The 20,523-nt window shown below is 51.1% G+C and overlaps 1 protein-coding gene across 1 annotated transcript in view; it reads right to left on the bottom strand.

Annotated features, from left to right (window-relative positions):
* The window catches only part of LRRC75A (leucine rich repeat containing 75A), a 54,584-nt gene that overhangs the window by 8,991 nt on the left and 25,070 nt on the right, over positions 1 to 20,523 (bottom strand). Inside the window, exon 3 of the mRNA XM_071574952.1 lies at positions 10,819 to 10,931. Within this exon, the coding sequence (XP_071431053.1) occupies positions 10,819 to 10,931 (113 nt within the window). The remainder of the gene's footprint in view (positions 1 to 10,818; positions 10,932 to 20,523) is intronic.

The raw sequence follows: 20,523 nt of genomic DNA on the forward strand, positions 1-20,523 counted from the left end.
AGGGTGAGAGGGGGCAAGAGGAAGGGGCTGGGATGGTGAGGGATGGGAGATCCCCAGGGATGGATGGAGGGATGGAGGGAGGGATGGAGGGATGGATGGAGGGAGGAATGGATGGAGGGAGGGATGGATGGATGGATGGATGGATGGATGGGTGGGTGGATGGATGGAGGGATGGAGGGAGGGATGGATGGATGGATGGATGGATGGATGGATGGAGGGATGGATGGAGGGAGGGATGGAGGGAGGGATGGATGGAGGGATGGAGGGAGGGATGGATGGAGGGAGGGACGGAGGGATGGAGGGATGGATGGATGGATGGATGGATGGATGGATGGATGGATGGATGGATGGATGGAGAGTGCCAAGGCAGGGCTGGCTGGGGCTCCAGCCCCTTCTGCAAAAGCAGCAGGGATGTTTCCCTGAAATCCTTCATTTCAGCCTCTCCTTTGGTTTTGTTACTGCTTTGTCTTATTTTTGCAAGGAATGACCCCAAACCAGGCTGGATGGGACCCCCAGAGTGGGGTGGGAACATGTGGCTGCTCCTGCTCTGTCCTCACCACAAATTTGAGAGCCAAATGAGTTTTGACACGTTGTGTCTATTTGCAGATGAAAGGGGCTGTTGTTAATTATCCCCATCCCATTCCAGAGCTTCAGGCTGGGGGAAACACACAGCCAGGCTCCAGTTCACTTCTGCCCACCAAAATCTTCTCCCAGCCCTCAAACCTGCATTTGGTGCCATCAAACAACAACAAAAAAAGCCCAGGAAAAGTTTGTGGAGAGCTCCAGGTCTCCAACTGAACAGGCTCTTGCTGAAGGTTTGAGGTTCACACTTTGCAGGGGCTCTTTGTATTTTCTGTTCCTTGAAATAAGTTGAATTCCAAAGGGGAAGAAAATGGGAATTTTGGGGGTGGGGGATAAGGGAAGAGAAGCTTCAACTCTGATCCTCCAGCACAGTTTTCTCATCAGAAACCAGCCCAAAGGAATAAAAATACCCCCCCTCTCCCAACTCTCTTCCTGCAATTAGGGAGTGATCAGCTGCCAAAGTCTGTGCCTGGGGCTTTGCTTTCCCTAAACTGTTTATTTTCTTGGAGCACAGATCACATTTGGAAGAGTTTAGGCAGGCTGAGGTCCCCTGTTGCCTGTGCTGCTCTGATGAGAGCCAGAGCACGAGGGGCAGCTCCAGCCTGGCCCCAAGGTCCCTGGTTGGCCCTCACACTCTTTGGGAAGAAGTTTTCTCCAGAGCCAGGGGCTGGGAGCACCCCCTGGTTTTCCCTTCCCCCTTCTGGTCCTTGGCTTATCTTCATTCCAAAGCAAACCCTTGCCCTTTCCACTGCCACCCCAACACCTCTGGTGTCCAAAGGGAGGGCCTGAAGCCCAACATGAGTCCTGACACACTGAGAGACAGATCAAAGGGAAGCCACCAACTCCTGTTCCAGCCTGACCATGGACAGGTTTCAGACAACTGTTTTTTGAGGGGTCACTTCCCCATCCAGGGTGGAGGATGGACAGACCTGGAGCTGACCATAGCTATGGGGTTGGTGTTCTCCAACCACATCTGGGGGTCAGGGACCCCCTCCCAGCTCTCACTGACAGAGCACAGGACACCCAGGAACTTGTGCTGCAGGAGATTCCTGGTGAGAAGGTCTCAGCTGCCAAATGAAGGGACAGCCAAAGCCTTTCACCTGAGGTTTGGCCTTGCTATCACTTTTAATCATAATTTTCACATCTGTCCAGCCAGAAAAGTGCTGGTTTGCATGATCTTCAATAAACACAAGTCCCACTGGCCAAGCAAGCCCTTGTGCTGTCACTGCCCTGCTTCCCCTTGGTTGGTGGGCACACTCAGAGGGGGGAGATCCCTGCTGAAGCCCATGAGACCTGCCCAGTGTGTGGCTTCCTGGAGCCCTCCCTGCCCCAGGGATGCAGCTGCTTTACATTAACGTGCCCAGAAAACAATGGGTCCCACTCAACCCAGCAGAACAGAGCCAGCATTGTAACCTCAGCTCTCATCACAGGAGGAATAACAGGATCCAACCTGACCCAGTTCCCTGCTCATGCCTTCAAAAGAAAAAGGGATATTTTTTGTAGTTTTTTTCATCTTCTGTTCCAATGAAATTTAATAGTACTCCTCTGTAAGTACAGCAGAAAGTTGCTCCCTGGAGCAGGGCTTTAACCTGACTTATTGGCACCCCGTGGGTCCCTTTTCCTGCTGGGCACAGTTCCTTGTGCAGCTTTTCTCCCCCTCCCGAAGTTATTCCACTTTAGCAGCCCCTTCTCCAGCAGAGGGGCAGCCCAAAGTGGCCTTGGCCATTGCAGAGCCAAACAAAGGCAAACAGGCAGCGAGGAACAGCTTGAACCGCCCAAAGAAAACTTCACCTTCGCCCAGCACTTCATTGCTCTTGGCAGGTAATTTCCTCGCTCGTGTTGGGGCTTTCAGTGCTCAGCTCCCCCCCAAAGATGCAAACAGAGCTGCTGCCAAGGCGCCTTTTCAGTGGGCAGAACAGAGAAGGAATGCAAGACACTGCTCTTTACAGACCCCCCAGCCCTGCCCGGCTCCCCCCACCCTGCAACACACAAATCCTGCCAGACGGGCAGGAAAACCACAAACCCCTTCCCTGAGCTTTCCCTGCCCGGTTGTTCAGCTTTCCTGCTACAACCCAGGCTCTGTTATCAGCTGGATCAGACTGCACCCCAAGCACCTCCCCCTCTGCTTTCCTAACGAGAACGTTTTCTCTGTTTTCTGCCTTTTCTCTGTTTTCTACCCATCAGTGCTGAGGGTTTGTGTCACCGTGCTCTGAGCTGGAATGATGCTGGAAAGATCAGCCCAACAACAAATCTTCCCAAGGTCTGTAATTTGTTCATATTATGTAAACAGACATGTGAATTTTTTTTTTCCTCTCAAGTCTCCAACTCATCATCTTTGGGATAATGAACCCCATCTGAGCACTCAGTGACCAGCATGACCTGAGAGCTCATTAAACCAGGGAATGCAGGAGAGGACTCACTCCAGATGGGCATTTCTCCCAGCCAAGATGCTGTTGAGGACCAATCCTCATCCCCAACAGTACGGTGAGAACTGACCTTCACAGGAGGCTCAGCACACAGGGACAGTTTCTTCCCCCAAACCCCCACCCCAGCACCCCAATATGGGCAAGGGAAGCGTGAAACAGCTGGAGGAGCAGATTGGCACCCTGGGCTACACGGTGCCAGACAAAAGCCATCAGCCTTGGGGCTGAATGCCCCGTTTCTCAGGGACTGGGATGTGTCAAAACACAGGCTGTCCTGTGTTGGCAAGACAAGTGCCAGCCAAAGCTGGGAACGGAACGTGGGCAGGGGCTGCTCTCTGCAGTTTGGGATCCCTTTGCTTGAAAGTGCCAATCAGCCCCTTTTGAGATGCAAAAGCCCCTTCTGGCTTTCCTGAGTGCTGGTGGGATGCTCAGCCCGTGGCCAAAGGGGGGTTCTTTCTCCACCACATGAGGTGAGGGATGGCTCCATGTGCAATGCTGAAGTGTCAGATTGGAAGGGGGGACCTCAAGGGGACAGATAGAAACGCCTGGACATGAGAATCACAGAATCACACAATGGATTGGGTTGGAAAAGACCTCTGAGATCATCCAGTCCAACCCTTGGTCCAACTCCAGTCCCTTTACCAGATCATGGCACTCAGTGCCACGGCCAAGCTCAGCTGAAAACCCTCCAGGGATGGGGAATCCACCCCCTCTCTGGGCAGACCATTCCAATGCCTGAGCACTCTCTCTGCAAAGAATTTTTTTCTGCTCTCCAACTTCAATTTCCCCTGGCAGAGCTTGAGCCCATCGTGCCCCCTTGTCCTATTGCTGAGTGCCTGGGAGAAGAGACCAACCCCCACCTGGCCAGAACTTCCCTTCAGGCAGTTCCAGACAGTGCTGAGGTCACCTCTGAGCCTCCTCTTCTCCAGGCAACCAGGGCTGGGCTTCCGAGGCAGAGCCTGTGCCAGGAAAGCTCCATCTGTGCCAGCTGCAAGCCTCAGCCCAGCCCTGGGCACCAGGAGCAGCAGTGCCACCAGCCCTGTTGGCACCGCTGTGCCAAAGCTTCGTTTCCATTCAAGGAGAGGTGGGAACTCCCATCCAAGAGCGATGGGAGCCTCGAGTCAAAGTGATGGATGAGCTCATCAAACACCTCCATTCACCAGCACTAACCATGCCCCGTGTGAAAGGGCTCAGAAAAAAAAAAGGCAATTTAAACAGCTTCTATCAAAGCCTCATTATAAAGCTTGATTGTCTTAATTGGGAAATACAGCCAGGGTGGCAGCCACCCCAGCCAGCTGGGGGGTACAGGGGCACCTCTCTGGGGCAGCGCTGCCTCCTTTGCCCCTCGGGGGCAGGAGCAGCATCCAAACTCCAGGAGAGGGACCAAATTCCCCCTCAGCACCTGAATAACGAGGCAGTGGCTGTTTAGACAGGACAAACAATCACGGTGTGTTTGGAGGAATTCCAAGGCGGGGAGGAAGCGTGTGTGGAGATTAATTATTTCACTGGCTGATTCCCTCGTTTAATAACAGTTTCTACCAGTTGATTCCCGGCTCTGTGAGGACAGATTTAAATAATCTCTGCCGTGTGTCAATAGAAAATCTAATTTCCACTCTGCCCAGAAGCAGAGGAGTAATTATTAAAAAAAAATAAATTAAAACTCCTACACTTTTCACAGTCAAAGGCCTTTCCTAATCAGTCACAGGACTTAAAAACATATTTAGGGGAGCACAAGCACTTAAGTGCAAGGAGGTGGGAGGGGAGTGATGGCAGCAGGATGGATGTTCTACCAGGTTAGTCCTTAGTTCAGCTGCAGGAGGGGAGAGGAAGGTGGCTGGAAACCGAGGTTTTAAATCACAGGTAGTGCCTGTGATCACCTGAAGCTTTTAAGGCTGCAGCAAGAACTTGAGCAAGCTCAGAACAGGTGAGTCAGTGGGAGGAGATGTCCTGCTGCTGTAAATCATCTCATCCCCAGCCTCGGGGGGGTTTCTGCTTTAAATTCTTTTCTAGCACTTCTGGCTGTCAGTTCATTTGCTCAAGGAGGGAACAGCACAGGCAACTCCAGCATTTGTCAGGGTTAATCTCCATCAGTGTGGGGGGAAAATGGTACTTCCCTCCTTTGGGTTAATTGCTTTAAATTCTGGAGCAGCCCAGACAATTTGTGGAGGGCAACGAGCAGGGTGAGGGCTCATTTTACAGACTGAGCCAGTGGAAAACCTCAAGCCCTTTGCAAGGTGACAGCCTGCCCTGTGGCACCTCTCCGGGTGGCATTTCAATAGCCATGCATTATTTACAGCTTAGAAAGCAGCTCCTGGCCAAGGCAGGAGGGCTGGGCTGGCACAGGGGAAGGAGCTGCAGCCTCTCCATGACCTGGGAGCTGTCAGGGATAACCTCTCCAGCAGCAAAACCCAGCTGTGTGATCCCAGCCATCCCAGCTTTCCAGAGCACAGCCAGCACCTCCCAGAGAGCCACCTCCCTCCCTTTTGGGAAGCAGGTTAGGCATATTTAACCCCAGACTCAATCTGCTCACCCCACTCCCTCAAACTCACCTGCTGGGGTGTCAGCGTGGAGCAAAAAATCCTGGCCAGGGACCTCAGTGTGTGCAAAGGACCAGCCCCAAAAGGTTGCCCCAATTCAGCTGTCTTGGAAAATGGACTTTGCACAAACAAAGGAGCCTCTGACCAGGCAGTTTGGAAGTCACACAGACCATCAGAGAGCAAAACTCCAGAAGGCACTGTCCTTCCAGCCATGCATGTGCCAAAGGGAATAAATTCAGGAGGCAGGAACCCAGAAGCAGCATCATGTGGAGGAGCACTGAGAACAGAACAACTGACAGCTCAAATCATGCTTGTTCCAATCCCAACTATAAAAGAAATAGAAAGTCACATCTTGAGTAACTATAAAAAGTCCAGAGAGTCCCAGACTGGCAGATGGAGGAAATGCCCCATGGCCATGGAGAAGACTGAGGTGAGAAGGACAGGGGTGATGGCAAGTGCACTCCTGGGATTTGTGCTGTAGAATTACCCACTTCCAAATATTTCTCCCTACTCTTTGTTGCTACCTCAAAAGGCTTTTTACCCTTTCTGTTTGGCCATGGTGTGTGTCCTGAGCCCCAGCAGACCTTGTTTGCTTGGCCAGGATCCAGACCCCACAGCACTGCTGGAACCAGCCCCTCCTGCTCTCCAGGACTACAAGGTTCCAAACAGAACAGAGTCCAGGTTTGTGCTGCTGGCTGAGCAAGAACCAGACCACACCAAAGGCACCTCCCAAAGTTGCTGCTGTGGGTGTGTTTGGTGGCCATTCAGTATTTCCAGAGGGAAACCTGGTCCTCCTCTGCCAGGCTGTGATTTGAGAGCTGAGATCAAATTCTGATTTCCAACCCTCAGTCAGAGCAGGGGAGGACGTGCTTGGAGGTGGCCTCTGGTGTGCTCTTAGGGCAATGAACAGCAACAACATGGTAATAACCACAATATTTCTGTGCTGCAGATGCAGAGGGGGAGGCTCTGCCCCACCCCAGCTCTTATCAATGATCTCCAGGCACAGGCAGCACCTGGTGTTTAGTGCCCACTCTGGGAAGGAATTCCCTTCCACCTGCATCCTCACTGCAATCACCACCTCAAAGACAACCCCAGCTCTGAGGGGCTGGAGGTTGGTGACAACACACCTGGGCAAGAACAGGGACAGACATCAGCAGCCACCAGCTGGAGAGGGTCCCAGCCTGGGGTGATCCATCTGTGTGAGCCACCAAAGCAGGTATTCAGCTCCTGAGGTGGATGGCAGCACAAGGATTCATGGGCTCAGTGACCATGAGGCTGGAGACTTCAGTTGTTGGGATATGACCCAGCAAAGAGCAGAAGACCCACCACGGCCAGGAGCCCCTCTGTCCCTCACCCACCTCCTCCCATGGGATACAGGACCCAACTGTAAGCCAGGGCCAAACACCCCAGAGAGGAAACCTCAGTTCCCAACCCCAAGCAGCCTGAGGAACCACCAGGAACCAGAGTTCTGCTTTTCTCCACGCCAAACACATGCTGGGAAGAGCAGGGAGCTTTGGAAACTGCCTGTTTTCCACTGCTAAAGGTGGAGTGATGTCCAACACCCCCCAAAATCACAGCCCCAGCCAATGTCCCAGCCTGGGCTTTGTGGCATTTTCTCCATGTCCTGTAGAGCACTTGGCTGTTCTGTCCCTTGTGCTCCCTGGGACAGTCACAGGTCACAATAAAGTCCTGTGGACACAGAGGGATCACCCACACCCACATCCCACAGGCTGTGGATCACAAACCCTGCAGCATTCCCAGCAGCCTGCTGTGCACACAGACACACAGAGGGGGTTTAATGAAGAGGAGCCAGTGCACAATTCCTGCTCCAGCCTCCTCCCACCGACAGGGATTTGTGGTGGATGCTCTGAAGGGACCATTTGTTGCAGGAGCTACAACTGCTCCTATCACTCGCCCACGAGCTGAGGATTTCCATCCACAAACATTCTCTTTCTGCTTTCAAAAGGGCTCCTCCCCACCAGAAAACTCCCTCTTTTTTTCTTTTTTTTTTTTTTTGCATTGTAAAGGAATGCAAGCAGGCCCTGCAAGCCAGTATGAGAAACCAGCACCCAGCAATCCTGCAGGACAGAAACGTTCTGTGCCCCTGATGAAATTAGGAGTGGGATGTTAAAGATCATTCCTACCAACAAAACAAGGCTGCTCAGCCTCCACAAGTTCATCACTAAACCAAAACACCTTTCTCTTCTGTTTTAACAGGTCTCTGTACCTGGAGAACACCCAACCCACACAACCAGGGGTTAAAATCTGCCACAGCCTGATGGAGCCTCCTGATTTCCAAAAGCTGTCCCAAAGTTTGCACTTTCAGCCAGGGATTTTCAAGGTGATTTCTAACTATTCCACATCCTCTTAGGAGAGCCAAGGGGAGTTCAAACCGACTCTTGGGTGGAAAGGAGAACCCCAGGCTGGCCCTGCCATCAGCAGAAAGGACAAGTGGCAAAGAAAAGCCACCTGGAAAATCCAGTGAATTGAGGAAAAAAATCAGATGCTGGCTCTTCACACCTCCCAGCACTGGTGGCTTTGCACGAGGGAGTGCTGGGACCTCTGAAACATAAAATGGGGTTAGAAAGTGAAGAAAGCCCCACGTTGGCTCCCCCCAGTGTGGACACCCCTGTGAGCTCCGTGCCAGGCTCAGGGCAGGCACAGGCTGCTTTTGAGGGGTTTCTCTGCTTATTGTAGAGCAACAAGAGTTAAAAAATCCACAAATTTAGGTCCAGATTGACCCCATTTAATTCCAGTGGTCAGACTGAGCTGCTTCACCCTAAATTCTTCCCTGTTTTACCCTAAATTCTTCCCTGCTTCACCCTAAATTCTTCCCTGCTTCACCCTAAATTCTTCCCTGCTTTACCCTAAATTCTTCCCTGTTTTACCCTAAATTCTTCCCTGCTTCACCCTAAATTCTTCCCTGCTTCACCCTAAATTCTTCCCTGCTTTACCCTAAATTCTTCCCTGTTTTACCCTAAATTCTTCCCTGCTTCACCCTAAATTCTTCCCTGCTTCACTCTAAATTCTTCCCTGCTTCACTCTAAATTCTTCCCTGCTTCACCCTAAATTCTTCCCTGCTTCACCCTAAATTCTTCCCTGCTTCACCCTAAATTCTTCCCTGCTTCACCCTAAATTCTCCCCTGCTTTACCCTAAATTCTTCCCTGCTTCACCCTAAATTCTTCCCTGCTTTGTGCTTCAGTGGCATCAGCAGGAATTGTGTGGGAAAAAAGGTTTCCCCTGATGTCAAATGGGGCTAGATTTGGAGTCAGGATATGAATTATCAATATTTCTTCAGCTGGTGCTCACTGCTCAGGGCAGCTCCATCCTCCCTGCTGCATCTCTGCCCCTCCTGGGCACAGCAGCAACACGGACAGCACATGGGATATCCCTAAGGGATGGGAAGGGCACAGTTTCCCTGGGTCTCCCTCCCCACCACATGTCCAGCCCTTGCTCCAAAGCAATCACACACACGTGGAGGGAGCTTTGATTCCCAGTTTGGCTTTTGTGATGCTGGAGGCAGTGCTTGGCAGCAGGAGGGGCAGGGAGGTTCCAGGAGCCAATTCCATGCTGGGTAGTTAAACTCTGGGCTGTAATCGTGGCCTGAGGAACAGCCAGGGCCACACAAATGACTTTTGCAGGCTGGCTTCACCCTCCTGCTATTGGCTGTCCTCTCCAACTGGATGTTCAATGCCTGCAATCCACAGGGAGGCACAGAGACAGCAAGGGAGAGCCAGACAGATTTATAACATCAGGAAAAAAAATAAGGTCATTTGGCACAGGTTTGGGTGCTCTGGTGCCAGGCAACAGAGCAGAGCAGGGTAAGCAACCAAGGCTGAGAGTTCTCCCTCCATTTAGCTCTGTCTGTGCACACACAGGCTAGACCTGGTGTCTGGGATGGGATGGAATTGGGAAGCACATTCCCCCTTTTCCTGCACAGCCTGACCAGAGCACAGTCTGACTGCAGAATCAGCTCCAGGCCCCTCCATCATCTGTCCCCACCCTCCTCCTCCAGCTGCTCTGCTTCTGATTATCACCTGTGATGGATATGGCAGTTGTGCAATAAAGAAAAGCAGTTTTCCCCTGTAATTGTTTTGCCATATTTCTGGGGAGATTAATTACAGCTATTTGGCTTTGCTCAGCACTCAGCTGAGCTGGGCAGGGCTCTTGCTCACCAAGACCTTGGGCAGAGGTGCCAGAGGGTCCCAGGAGCTGCTCCAGGAGGGACTGATCCACCCCTCTGCTCCTGGCCAGGTGCCCCAGTGCCCAGTGGGAATGCCAGCAGGCACTCAGGGAAGAAGGGATGCTATCCCACTAAAAATTGGACTGTGTCCATCCAAGGAGGTGGCAATCCAATGGCATCCATTGCCCCTTCAATAGCCCTGAGCAAGAAGAATCATCCCACAACCACAAATGGGGGGAAACACAACCACAAATGGGGGGAAACACAACCACAAATGGGGGGAAACACAAATACAAAGGGGGGAAAACACAAATACAAATGGGGGGAAACCACAACCACAAATGGGGGGAAACCACAACCACAAATTGGGGGAAACCACAACCACAAAAACACAACCACAAATGAGGGGAAAACACTGGTGAGACTGGAGACAGTGGAAAATTTGGGTATCAGAAAAAAATTCTTTGCAGAGAGAGTGCTCAGGCACTGGAATGGGCTGCCCAGAGAGGGGGTGGATTCCCCATCCCTGGAGGTTTTTAACCTGAGCTTGGCCATGGCACTGAGTGCCATGATCTGGTAAAGGGACTGGAGTTGGACCAAGGGTTGGACTTGATGATCTCGGAGGGCTTTTCCAACCCAATCCATTGTGTGATTCTATGGATGTGGCACTGAAGGAGAATCCACCCTGTCTTGATCCAACCCTACTGTGATCACCAGCCCAGGGCACTCCGTGCCCTGGGCTGGTGATCACAGTGGGGTTGGATCAAGGGTTGGACTTGATGATCTTGGAGGTCTTTTCCAACCCAATCCATTCTATGATTGTGTGATTTTGGAGGTTGTGGCAGGCTGGGAGGTACTGAAATTCCAGTTCTCTCACAGCTGGGCTAATGGCTTGGAGCACTTTCCAGGCTGTGGTGGGTTTGTTCCTCCTGGAATCCTCCCAGATTTGCAGGCAACTCCCACCAGCACCCACAAAAGCCACATGAGAGATCTCCCTCCTGCTTTCCTGAGCCTGTGGTGGCCTGGAGGGTGCAAGGGCCAGGTTGGGGACAGCGACCAGGGGGGTGGCAGTGCTTTCCAAGGGTGACTCACCAGGACTGTGGCTTCCTCTTCATGATGCCCTGGCGTCTCCACTGCGAGTGGGGGCTCAGGTGGTACGTGAGCTGCCGGCACAGCTTCTCCATGGCCCCCAGGGAGTCCCCCTCCTGCAAAGACAAGGCAGGGACACCACGTGAGCTCCTGCAGCGTGGCCATCAAACACCCCAGGGATGCTGGGATGTCACCCCAGGGTGACAAACCTTAAGGGACCATCCTCAAAACTGTGTAAGAGGAAAAAACTCCCCTCTGATTGCTGAGATGCTTCAAGGATGCACCGTTACCATTTGGCACCACGTAATAGCTTTCAGCACTGTAATTTTATAGAGATTGATTAAATAAAGCAAACTACCCATATATTACTGTCAAAACTGCTTCACAGAAGAGCAAACAGAGGCTTTGTGAGCTGATGGAGGTCTTGGGAACAGCACTCAGCAGAAACTCTAAAAATATCTTTTAGGGGGAAAAAAAGGCTTGAAGGAAAACAGATTGTGGTGTCCTCTCCCTTTTGACTGAAATTTCCACCCCAAGGGATACTGGCTTGGAAAGCTTTAACTCTGAAAGTTTCTAAGGGTTTGGTTCTAGAGATTTTGGTTCCTAAAAATAAAACAAAATACAATCACCAGTGTCTGGACTGTTCAATAATGTTTCATTGCAAGGCCTTCACATACGTGATGTGACATCCAATACCAGGAACCACCCACCCTGCTCTCTGAAAGGTCACAAGCAGAGATTAACCTGACTTAAAGATCAATAAGGATAAAAAAGATCAAAATGTGGCAATTTGTGGTGTCTGCCTGGTTTTATCAAACTGCTGCATCAGGAAACATCTTAGAGAAAACACAGAAACCAAACAGGAAACCCCGTGATAAGGAATTGGTGTGGGCTGTTCAATCCCAGGATTTTCTGTGTGCTGGGACAAGCTGGGCAGGGATGATGAGGAAGATGCTGAGGCAGAGGCTGCACCTCCTCTGTCTGGACACCCAATTACTGCTGCCCTCACGTCCTCCCTGCCCAAGTGCCCCAGCAGAGCTCGTGTTTAGGCAGCCTAATTTATGCAATGTCTTCTCCCCCTTGTCTCTGAGCCAGCAGAGCAGGACCAGCCTTAGAAAGACATTATAAATATTGAATGACCAAACAGCAGTTGGGATTTTGACAAATCACCTCTGGGTGGACAGGGAAACAAATGCCTGGGGGTTTCTCAAGGTGAAACACCAACACACAGGACACAGAGGGTTGGAGCAGAAACACCAGGGCAGGGCTTGTGGTTTTAAGCTTTGCTGTTCAATCCATTGTATCAGAATGAAGCCTTGACATAAATTGGGGTAGTTCATTCCCAGGCACATCCAGGTGCCAACGCAGGGACTGCCATTAATCAAAAGCTGATTTAATTCAGGGGTGATACTTGCCCAGCTCCAGCTGCACTAGAGGCACACAGTGAGAGGTGATTTCAGCAGCTCAGGTAGAAACTCCAGATGCAGAGACACCAGCAGGGCATGTTGCATGGCAAACACTGTCAGCATGAGCTGGGAACAGCAGGAACCATTTCCCACCTGAGCCCTGCAAGCATTTGGCTCCATCCCTCCTGATTGCCAGGAAATATGGCTTTAAGAGCATATTGAAACCCATACTCTTCAACACCTCATTTATCACCACGCTTAAACTGAAAAGAGGGTTTTAATCCCACAAATTTCAATGGGATGTCAGTCTATGCTAAACCTCAGGGATGCCACAGCTCCTCTCCCACTGGTGACCCTGTGGCAAGAACCAGGTGGTGCCCTGGCCTTGGGGATGGCTCAGCCTGGCAAATTAACACAGGAAAAATAACAAAAGACAAGGTTTCAATTCATGTTTTCCACTGGAAGGTCTGGAAACACATTACAGTCATTCCTTAATTAGAGCCTCCCAACATTTTGGGAAGCATCAGCGTGTGCCGCTCCTCTCTCTGCCCTCTGCCAGCAACACCTTCCTCTCTGTGCAACCAGCTGAAAACACCATGGATTCTGACACCTCCCTGCTTTTCCTACCTTTGGGTAATCCCCACAGCAAGCTGCCAGGTGCCAGCAGCTCTGCATGAAGGGATGGGGGTCTGGGTGAAGGGATGGAGCCCTGCGTGAAGGGATGGAGCTCTGGGTGAAGGGATGGAGCCCTGGGTGAAGGGATGGAGCTCTGGGTGAAGGGATGGAGCCCTGGGTGAAGGGATGGAGCTCTGGGTGAAGGGATGGAGCTCTGCAGAAAGGGATGGAGCCCTGGGTGAAGGGATGGAGCCCTGGGTGAAGGGATGGAGCTCTGCAGGAAGGGATGGAGCTCTGGGTGAAGGGATGGAGCCCTGGGTGAAGGGATGGAGCCCTGTGTGAAGGGATGGAGCCCTGGATGAAGGGATGGAGCTCTGGGTGAAGGGATGGAGCCCTGCAGGAAGGGATGGAGCTCTGCAGGAAGGGATGGAGCTCTGAGTGAAGGGCTGGAGCCCTGCATGAAGGGATGGAGCCCTGCATGAAGGGATGGAGCCCTACAGGAAGGGATGGAGCTCTGCAGGAAGGGATGGAGCCCTGGGTGAAGGGATGGAGCTCTGCAGGAAGGGATGGAGCCCTGGGTGAAGGGATGGAGCTCTGGGTGAAGGGATGGAGCCCTACATGAAGGGATGGAGCCCTGCATGAAGGGATGGAGCCCTGGGTGAAGGGATGGAGCTCTCCATGAACAAAGAGGAGTCAGTCAAACCCCAGGGATAAGCAAGAGCAGGTGGAGGCTAAAAGCCAGATCAGCACATTGTCCTGCCAAACCTGCCCTGGTTTCTGCAGGGACACCACTTTTATCCTCACTGATGGTCTCCAATGTGGCCTAAAACCACAGCAGACCTCATGGGTGAGGCGTCACCCAACATCTGCACACCCTTTAACCACAATGAGCCATCCTTGGATGGTGTTCCTCACTCTGCCAGGCAGGGAGGGGGGAATGGGAAGCAGAGGGATTGCACCATGGGAAAACAAACACGGGAGGAGCAGGACGTGGCTCCCCTGGGATAACATCACTGCCTGCTCTCCTTGCACCACTGAGTGGCAATGACTCCCAGGAGATGCAGGACAAGATTTGGGTGCACAAACTGCTCCAGAAGAGGCAGCCAAAGAGCTCAGAGGAGGACACAAGGAATGGGAAAGCCTCGTGGTGAAGATGCTCTTGCAAATTAATTTGTTTTCATTAGGAAATTAATCACCTGCTCCTCCTCCAGCAGCAGAATCCCCGGTGATGTGCAGAGCCCCCAGGGGGCTGCACTGGGGCCAAACATCCTGTAAAATAGGCCAATGTTAATGATTCAAGAGCCCTGGTGAAGGATTCCTGCTGCAGCACAGCAGGGGTTTGACCCAAATTAGAACAATTAGCCATTGTCTGGGGGTGGAGGAAGCGACAGGGGGTTTTTTGTGTTATTAGACAGTCCCATATTTCTGTCACTCACGATCAATCTCTGGGAAATTTTTAAAAAAAGAAGTGCTGGGCTGCAAAATCTTATCACACAAGAGCTCCCATATTGGGTCTCCCAAAGGGTCATTTTGACTTTAATTTTTTTTTCCTTTTTAAAAACTTGCAACATCACTTTCTGGATGCTGCAGGATTTGCTGCTCTGATGAATGAAGAGCTCTGTCCAGGCACAAACCATTGCAGCCACAAGGCAAAGAAAGTGCCTTCATCCTGGGAACATCATTCCTGCACGTGGAATACTCGGTGTGGAGACCCCTCTATTTGATTTCAGTAGAAGGCAAACCTTAAAACTGTTTCCAGCATCCCAAATGCTCCCCTAGGACGGAGCACCAAGAACTCCAGCAGTTAAACTCTACCCTGAACCAGCCCAAATGAGGAGCTGGAGCAGAACACTGAAAGGCAACATTTGCAGAAACAAAGAAAAGAAATGGAGCCCAGTTTGCAGCTCAGGTCCTGCTATAAGAGTCACTCCCCCTCTGCTCTGATGAAAGGCCAAAGTGGGATGCCTTGGACTCAGTGTTGACACACCAAAATGAAAAGCAATGTACAATGGGGCTTATCAAGAGAGCCAGAAGCAGGAGATGAATGGGACTGCAGCAACTCAGGAAGTTATTCAAAAGGTTCCTGGAGTAATATTACACTTGGACTTCAGAGATGCAATTAAAGAAGGCAATAAAATTCGAGGTGATAGATGGCCCTGAGGGGGACATGCAAGATAAAGGGAAATTGCAAAAAAGAATATAAAAATCTTCTGTGAGAGCTACTGGAGGGTACCCAGCTCAGTTGCCACAGCAGAGGAGGAATGAGCAGCAGTCAGAGCAGTGTGGGGAGTGCCAGGGATCTGCACCCACCCTGTGCCTGCCTGAGCTGTGCCCAGCAAAGCTGGGCCTGGGGAGGAGGCCTTGGAGCATCACCACTCCAACTGCTGCTCCTGACACACTCAGCAAGATCCTCAGCCAAATAAATTGGGCCAACTCCAGAGCTATAAACAAAGTCACCAATGGAGGTGCCAGTGTTGGTTCCTGGCAAAGGTCACTGGACCATCTTTCAATGCCAAGTGCATCTGTATCTTCCTGATAGATGTGGGGAGCTGCCATGAAACAAAGAGCTTGAGGCCATCATGCCCCCTTGTCCTGTTGCTGAGTGCCTGGGGGAAGAGACCAACCCCCACCTGGCCAGAACTTCCCTTCAGGCAGTTCCAGACAGTGCTGAGGTCACCTCTGAGCCTCCTCTTCTCCAGGCTGAACACCCCCAGCTCCCTCAGCCTCTCCCCACAGCACTTGTGCTCCAGTCCCTTCTCCAGCCTCGTTGCTCTTCTCTTCTCAGTTGGGTTGGAAGAGACCTCTGAGATCATCAAGTCCAACCCTTGATCCAACCCCACTGTGATCACCAGCCCAGGGCACAGAGTGCCATGGGCTGGTGATCACAGTGGGGTTGGATCAAGACATGGTGGATTCTCTGTCCCTGGAGGTGTTTCAGAGGACACTCAGTGCCACATCCAACCCCTTCTCCAGCCTCGTTGCTCTTCTCTGGACCTGCTCCAGCCCCTCAATCTCTTTCCTGAGCTGAGGGGCCCAGAACTGAACACAATAACACTGTCCCCTGTCCCCACCTCCCCCCTGGGTTAAACCACACGTGCATTATTTGGTTATTTATGTCCCAAATGGAGGACACCACGGGGAGACTTTCCCAGCCCAGCAGAGCCTGTGTCTGAGCTGCTCCACTCCAGATCCCACGGGAAGCATCCCCAGCCCAGCCCATTCCTGCTGCTGGAGTGTCCCTGGGATACTGCTCCAAATATTTGTGTCATTCCCTGGGGATTCTCAGCCCCCCACCACAGCCCTGGGAGCCTCAGGATGTGCCTGAGAACCTGGGGAGGGGCAGCAGCGACCCCTCCCCTCAGTCCTCTTTGTTCCCTGAAAATGTGACTCCCAGGGCAAGGGCATAACCCTCAGAGCACGGCTCTTCTCCAGCTCATTAACCACCGTGGGGCCCTGGAGGCACGAGAGAACTGGGAATTTTCCTTTTTTTTTTTTTTTTGAAGAAAAAAGATAAGATCACAATAAGGAAGCAGCATCCAAGTTCTCCCAGCAACAGCTCCACGATGCAGCGAGGCTGGAGGGAGTGGGGTCGTGTCAGCAAGTGCTCCAGGCAGATGTGAGACTAAGGATGCAGACACAGGAGCTGTGCTGGGGATTTCCTGGAAGGATGGATGGCAAGGGGAAAAAGGAAAGTGTCAGAGAAACCAGGAGGATTAGCAAATTACCCAGTGATTGCAAAACTCTTTGAAGATGGAAAGGGTGGGATAAAGCTCTAACCCAAAGCCACAAATATCCCAAACTGGGAGATAATCACTTGCTGGACTTTGCCCAGAAATCACAGTCCCTGCCGTGTAGGAAGAGCAATCACTGAAATCCTCCTGGCACCTTCCCTGCCTACAAGAACTCAGCCCTTTGCTTCTCTTTATTACTTTTTTTCCTACTACAGACAGACCAGGTGCACCCCCACTGGAAGGAGCAATCACATGGTGAATCCCAGGGAAAGGAAGGCACATTCTCCCTATGGGATGAACCAGCCAGAGGGGCTTCTCCTACCTCATCAGGGTCCTGCCCAACCCCAAACCTGCAGTGCTGCTCTCTGAGACATCTCCTCTATGTGGCTGGGTGAAAGCAACTCTGAGACAAAGCACAGCCAAAAAAAAGGGGTGCAGAGCTGCCCCCTGCAAGGTGACTGTGCTGGGAGATGCCAAGGGGAGCAGCAGCAAAGGGACAAACTTCTCCTTGCTCCAAGAAATAGCTTGAAGTTTTGTCAAGGCAGCTGTGATGCTGCACATGGGCTGAAGGCCAGAAACTCTTCAAATTCCAGGACTGGGTTGGAAAAGACCTCCAAGATCATCAAGTCCAACCCTTGGTCCAACTCCAGTCCCTTTACCAGATCATGGCACTCAGTGCCACGGCCAAGCTCAGTTTAAAACCCTCCAGGGATGGGGAATCCACCCCCTCTCTGGGCAGCCCATTCCAATCCCTGAGCACTCTCTCTGGAAAGAATTTGAGGGGTTTTGGTTCAGCCTGGTGAGTTCAGTGTTGTGCCTTTCCCAAACCCAGACATGTCTTTTCCCTAACTGTGAAAGGCTGGTAGGGTTCTTTCCCTTTCCTTGAGGAACCAGAAGGAAAGGGCACAGAGAGCTGTGTGGCGCTACCAGTGGTTTATCCTCAGTGCTCTGAGCTCACCCTGCAGCCCCACAGGGACTCAGCACCTCTGACCCCCCTGCAGAGCCTGACCATGGTACCCAGCAGAGAATCTGAAATTCTGCCTTTGCCCTGGGCTCTTGGGCTTGGAGAAACATCTGTTGTTTTGCATGTACCCAGCAGAGAATCTGAAATTTGGGGGTACATGCAAAACAACAGATGGTTCTGCAAGCCCAAGAGCCCAGGGCAAGGGCAGAATTTGGGGCAGAGACTCTGGACATACCACCATCTCCATCCATTCCCCCAGACGCTGCAGGAGAGCAGAAGACTCACCCCAGTGCAACAGGACTGATCAAAATGTTCCCTGGGAACTGCCAGCCTTTAGTGGTCAGGGTTGAAAAATGGGTGTACCAGCTGCCTGTAGCCCCAAAACAACTGGGAGTGGGGTCATAATATCTACTAGAGCTTCTTTCACCCACCCTGGCACACGGGGAGTAAAATACCCACGCCAGTCCCACCCAGCCCTGCAGCCATCCCACGGGACAGGTCCCTCAGCACTCCTGGTAAATAAATCACTCTCCTGCCAGAAGGCAGGGAATCAATGTGCTTCCTTCCTCTGTGGTAAATTATGTTCTGATTAAAAGCTAAAGGAGCTGAACTCAAACGTCAATTACCATCAGAAAACATCAATAAAATATGTTGTTACTGTTTAATGAGGGACCTGTTTCTTCCTCCATCATTTCCCCTGGACGCCTTTGGAGAGTGAAAGGGAATCTTTCCTCGGGAAAGATTCAAACAAACTGGGCAAATACACCCTGACCCACAGGTTATTTACCCCCACAGCAAGCTCAGGATAACCATGAAACATCTTTTCCTGCTGCTGGTTCTTGTTTTCATCTCCTGCTGCAGCTCCGACCTGAGCAATGATGCTCATCACTGACAACTGGTGACACCAAGATGCTTCTCAGCTGCCTGGCAGGAGGGGGGAAGCTGAGCATACAGCTCTCTACACATCACTTGCTGCATGATGTGGCACCTGACATTTTGGAGGCCCTGCAAAATCCATCTCCAGGCTGCTAAAATCCACCCCGAGGCATTTGGGAGGGTTTGCAGATGGTGGTTAGGAAAGGTCGTCTTATTGTTATGGGAACTGAGCAAAGGGCCTGGCAATTCTGCCAGCTGGGCTTGGGATTTGGGGTTTAAGCAACTCAAAAAGAGAGAAGTTTGATGAAATGCCACACTGGAGTGGTTTGGATAAAAGTGCCACACAGGAGTGGTATTTGGTTGGACTTGATGACCTTAAAGGTCTTTTCCAACCTAAACAATTCTATGGTCAGATTGTGCTTAACTGCTCCACATCCTCACGTGCAGACTGAGGTGCTTCCCCAAATTCAACAATGTGCTGGGGAGCACATTTCTCAGGTCAGGAGGGACTAAGAGAGCAGGTCAGTGACTTCCTTGCATCCCCCAGAGTTTGGACATGGAGGGTGAGGCAGAGCTTGCTCTGCAGTTCCATTTCATACAGTAACTCCTGGAGGAGCCAAGAGCAGTCCCATCACAGCCCATCCAGACCTCACCATTATTCCCTTTTAGCCTTAACACTTTAAACACTTGCCAAGTGCAATTTTCCCCTGTTGCCAAGGCACTCTGCTCAGCTTTAGCTCACACACAAGGGCTTTGGGGAAGATCTCTCTCTTTTTCAAAGACAAGATGAGCAGAGAGCATGGCACATTAAGGTAGCAAAGAACCAGAGTCATTAGTGGGGGCTGAGCTTTGCAGCCTGTTTCTACTTCAGGACATTTTAATGTATCACAGATGTCTTAAATATCCATAAAGAGTGATCTTCACACTTGGAGCAAGACCAGCCCCAAAACCCAGGAAAGAGCCATTAATACAGAACACAGAACTGAGTTAGTTGAATCCTCATCATCCCCTTTGCTTTCATATCAGATATTTGGGGGTTTAGAGAGGATTTTGTTCATAAATCAGCTTCCTTTTATAATGTTTCTTAGAGCAAAGAATAAAAAATACTCTCATAGCACTTTGCACCTGGAACCTGAGAGCTTTGCAAGATGTGTGAGATTTCCCTTGCACATCTCACAGCAAAAGGGAAAGGAAAGAAACTCCCTGAGGATCCCAAGCTCACCCTGTGCCAGTGTCCCTCAACATGGCACTGCCTCAGAGCTGTAATTTCAGCTCATTAGGTTGTAAAAACAAGTTTGATGTCAGAAGCTGGAGTGATAATTTGAATTGAAGACCAAAGAACACAACACATGACAGAGGAGCTGGATTATGTGCTTGGTCTGGGGATAAAGGCACTGAGCTACTGGTCAGGGTGCTCTGATTACACTCACCCTCTAGAAACTGAGTTTATTAATACAGTTCCAGCCACATGTTACAGCACAGAGGATAAATAAGGAAATAAATTGCTCACTTTAGCTTCAGCACAGCTCCACCAGAAATAATATATTTTAAAAATTCAGGGCATAAAACCCCCAACATCACTGGTAAGTTAATCCTTATAGCACAGGGCTGAAGGAGGGATAGAAATGGATTATTTCATCCAGGTCACAATAACCACTTTTTCTTTCCATATTTTCTTCTTTTCATGTGTGTTAATTCATGTCATCAAACCCACTTTGCAAACCTGAGCAATTCAGAGCTCCTGCAGGAAAAGACCCTGTGGCTGAGCACACATTGCTCCTGTGGAACAGGAGTGAAGAAAATTCAATCCATCCAGAGCCACAAAGGCAAAATCCAATTTGCTTCCAGTCCCATCATGTCACTTCTCCAGCTGCACCAACTGCTTAGAAGAGGTTTTAAATCCCCATTGCTGTCACCATGTCTCTGAAACACTATAAATTTTGGTGGGGAAGCTGTGCCCCATGTTAGCTGCTGGACACAGCCTGCACTCTGAGCTGTTTGCCCACTTCTAACACCCTCTGCAAACAGGACCACACCTTTCAGTGCTGCCTGAGAGGTGCAGGCACCACCAGGGGAACAGCCAGGCAAGGCTGGGATTGGGGATGGGGCTTTGCTG

The sequence above is a fragment of the Pithys albifrons genome, chromosome 21, assembly GCF_047495875.1.
Source record: "Pithys albifrons albifrons isolate INPA30051 chromosome 21, PitAlb_v1, whole genome shotgun sequence".
Lineage (NCBI taxonomy): Eukaryota > Metazoa > Chordata > Aves > Passeriformes > Thamnophilidae > Pithys > Pithys albifrons.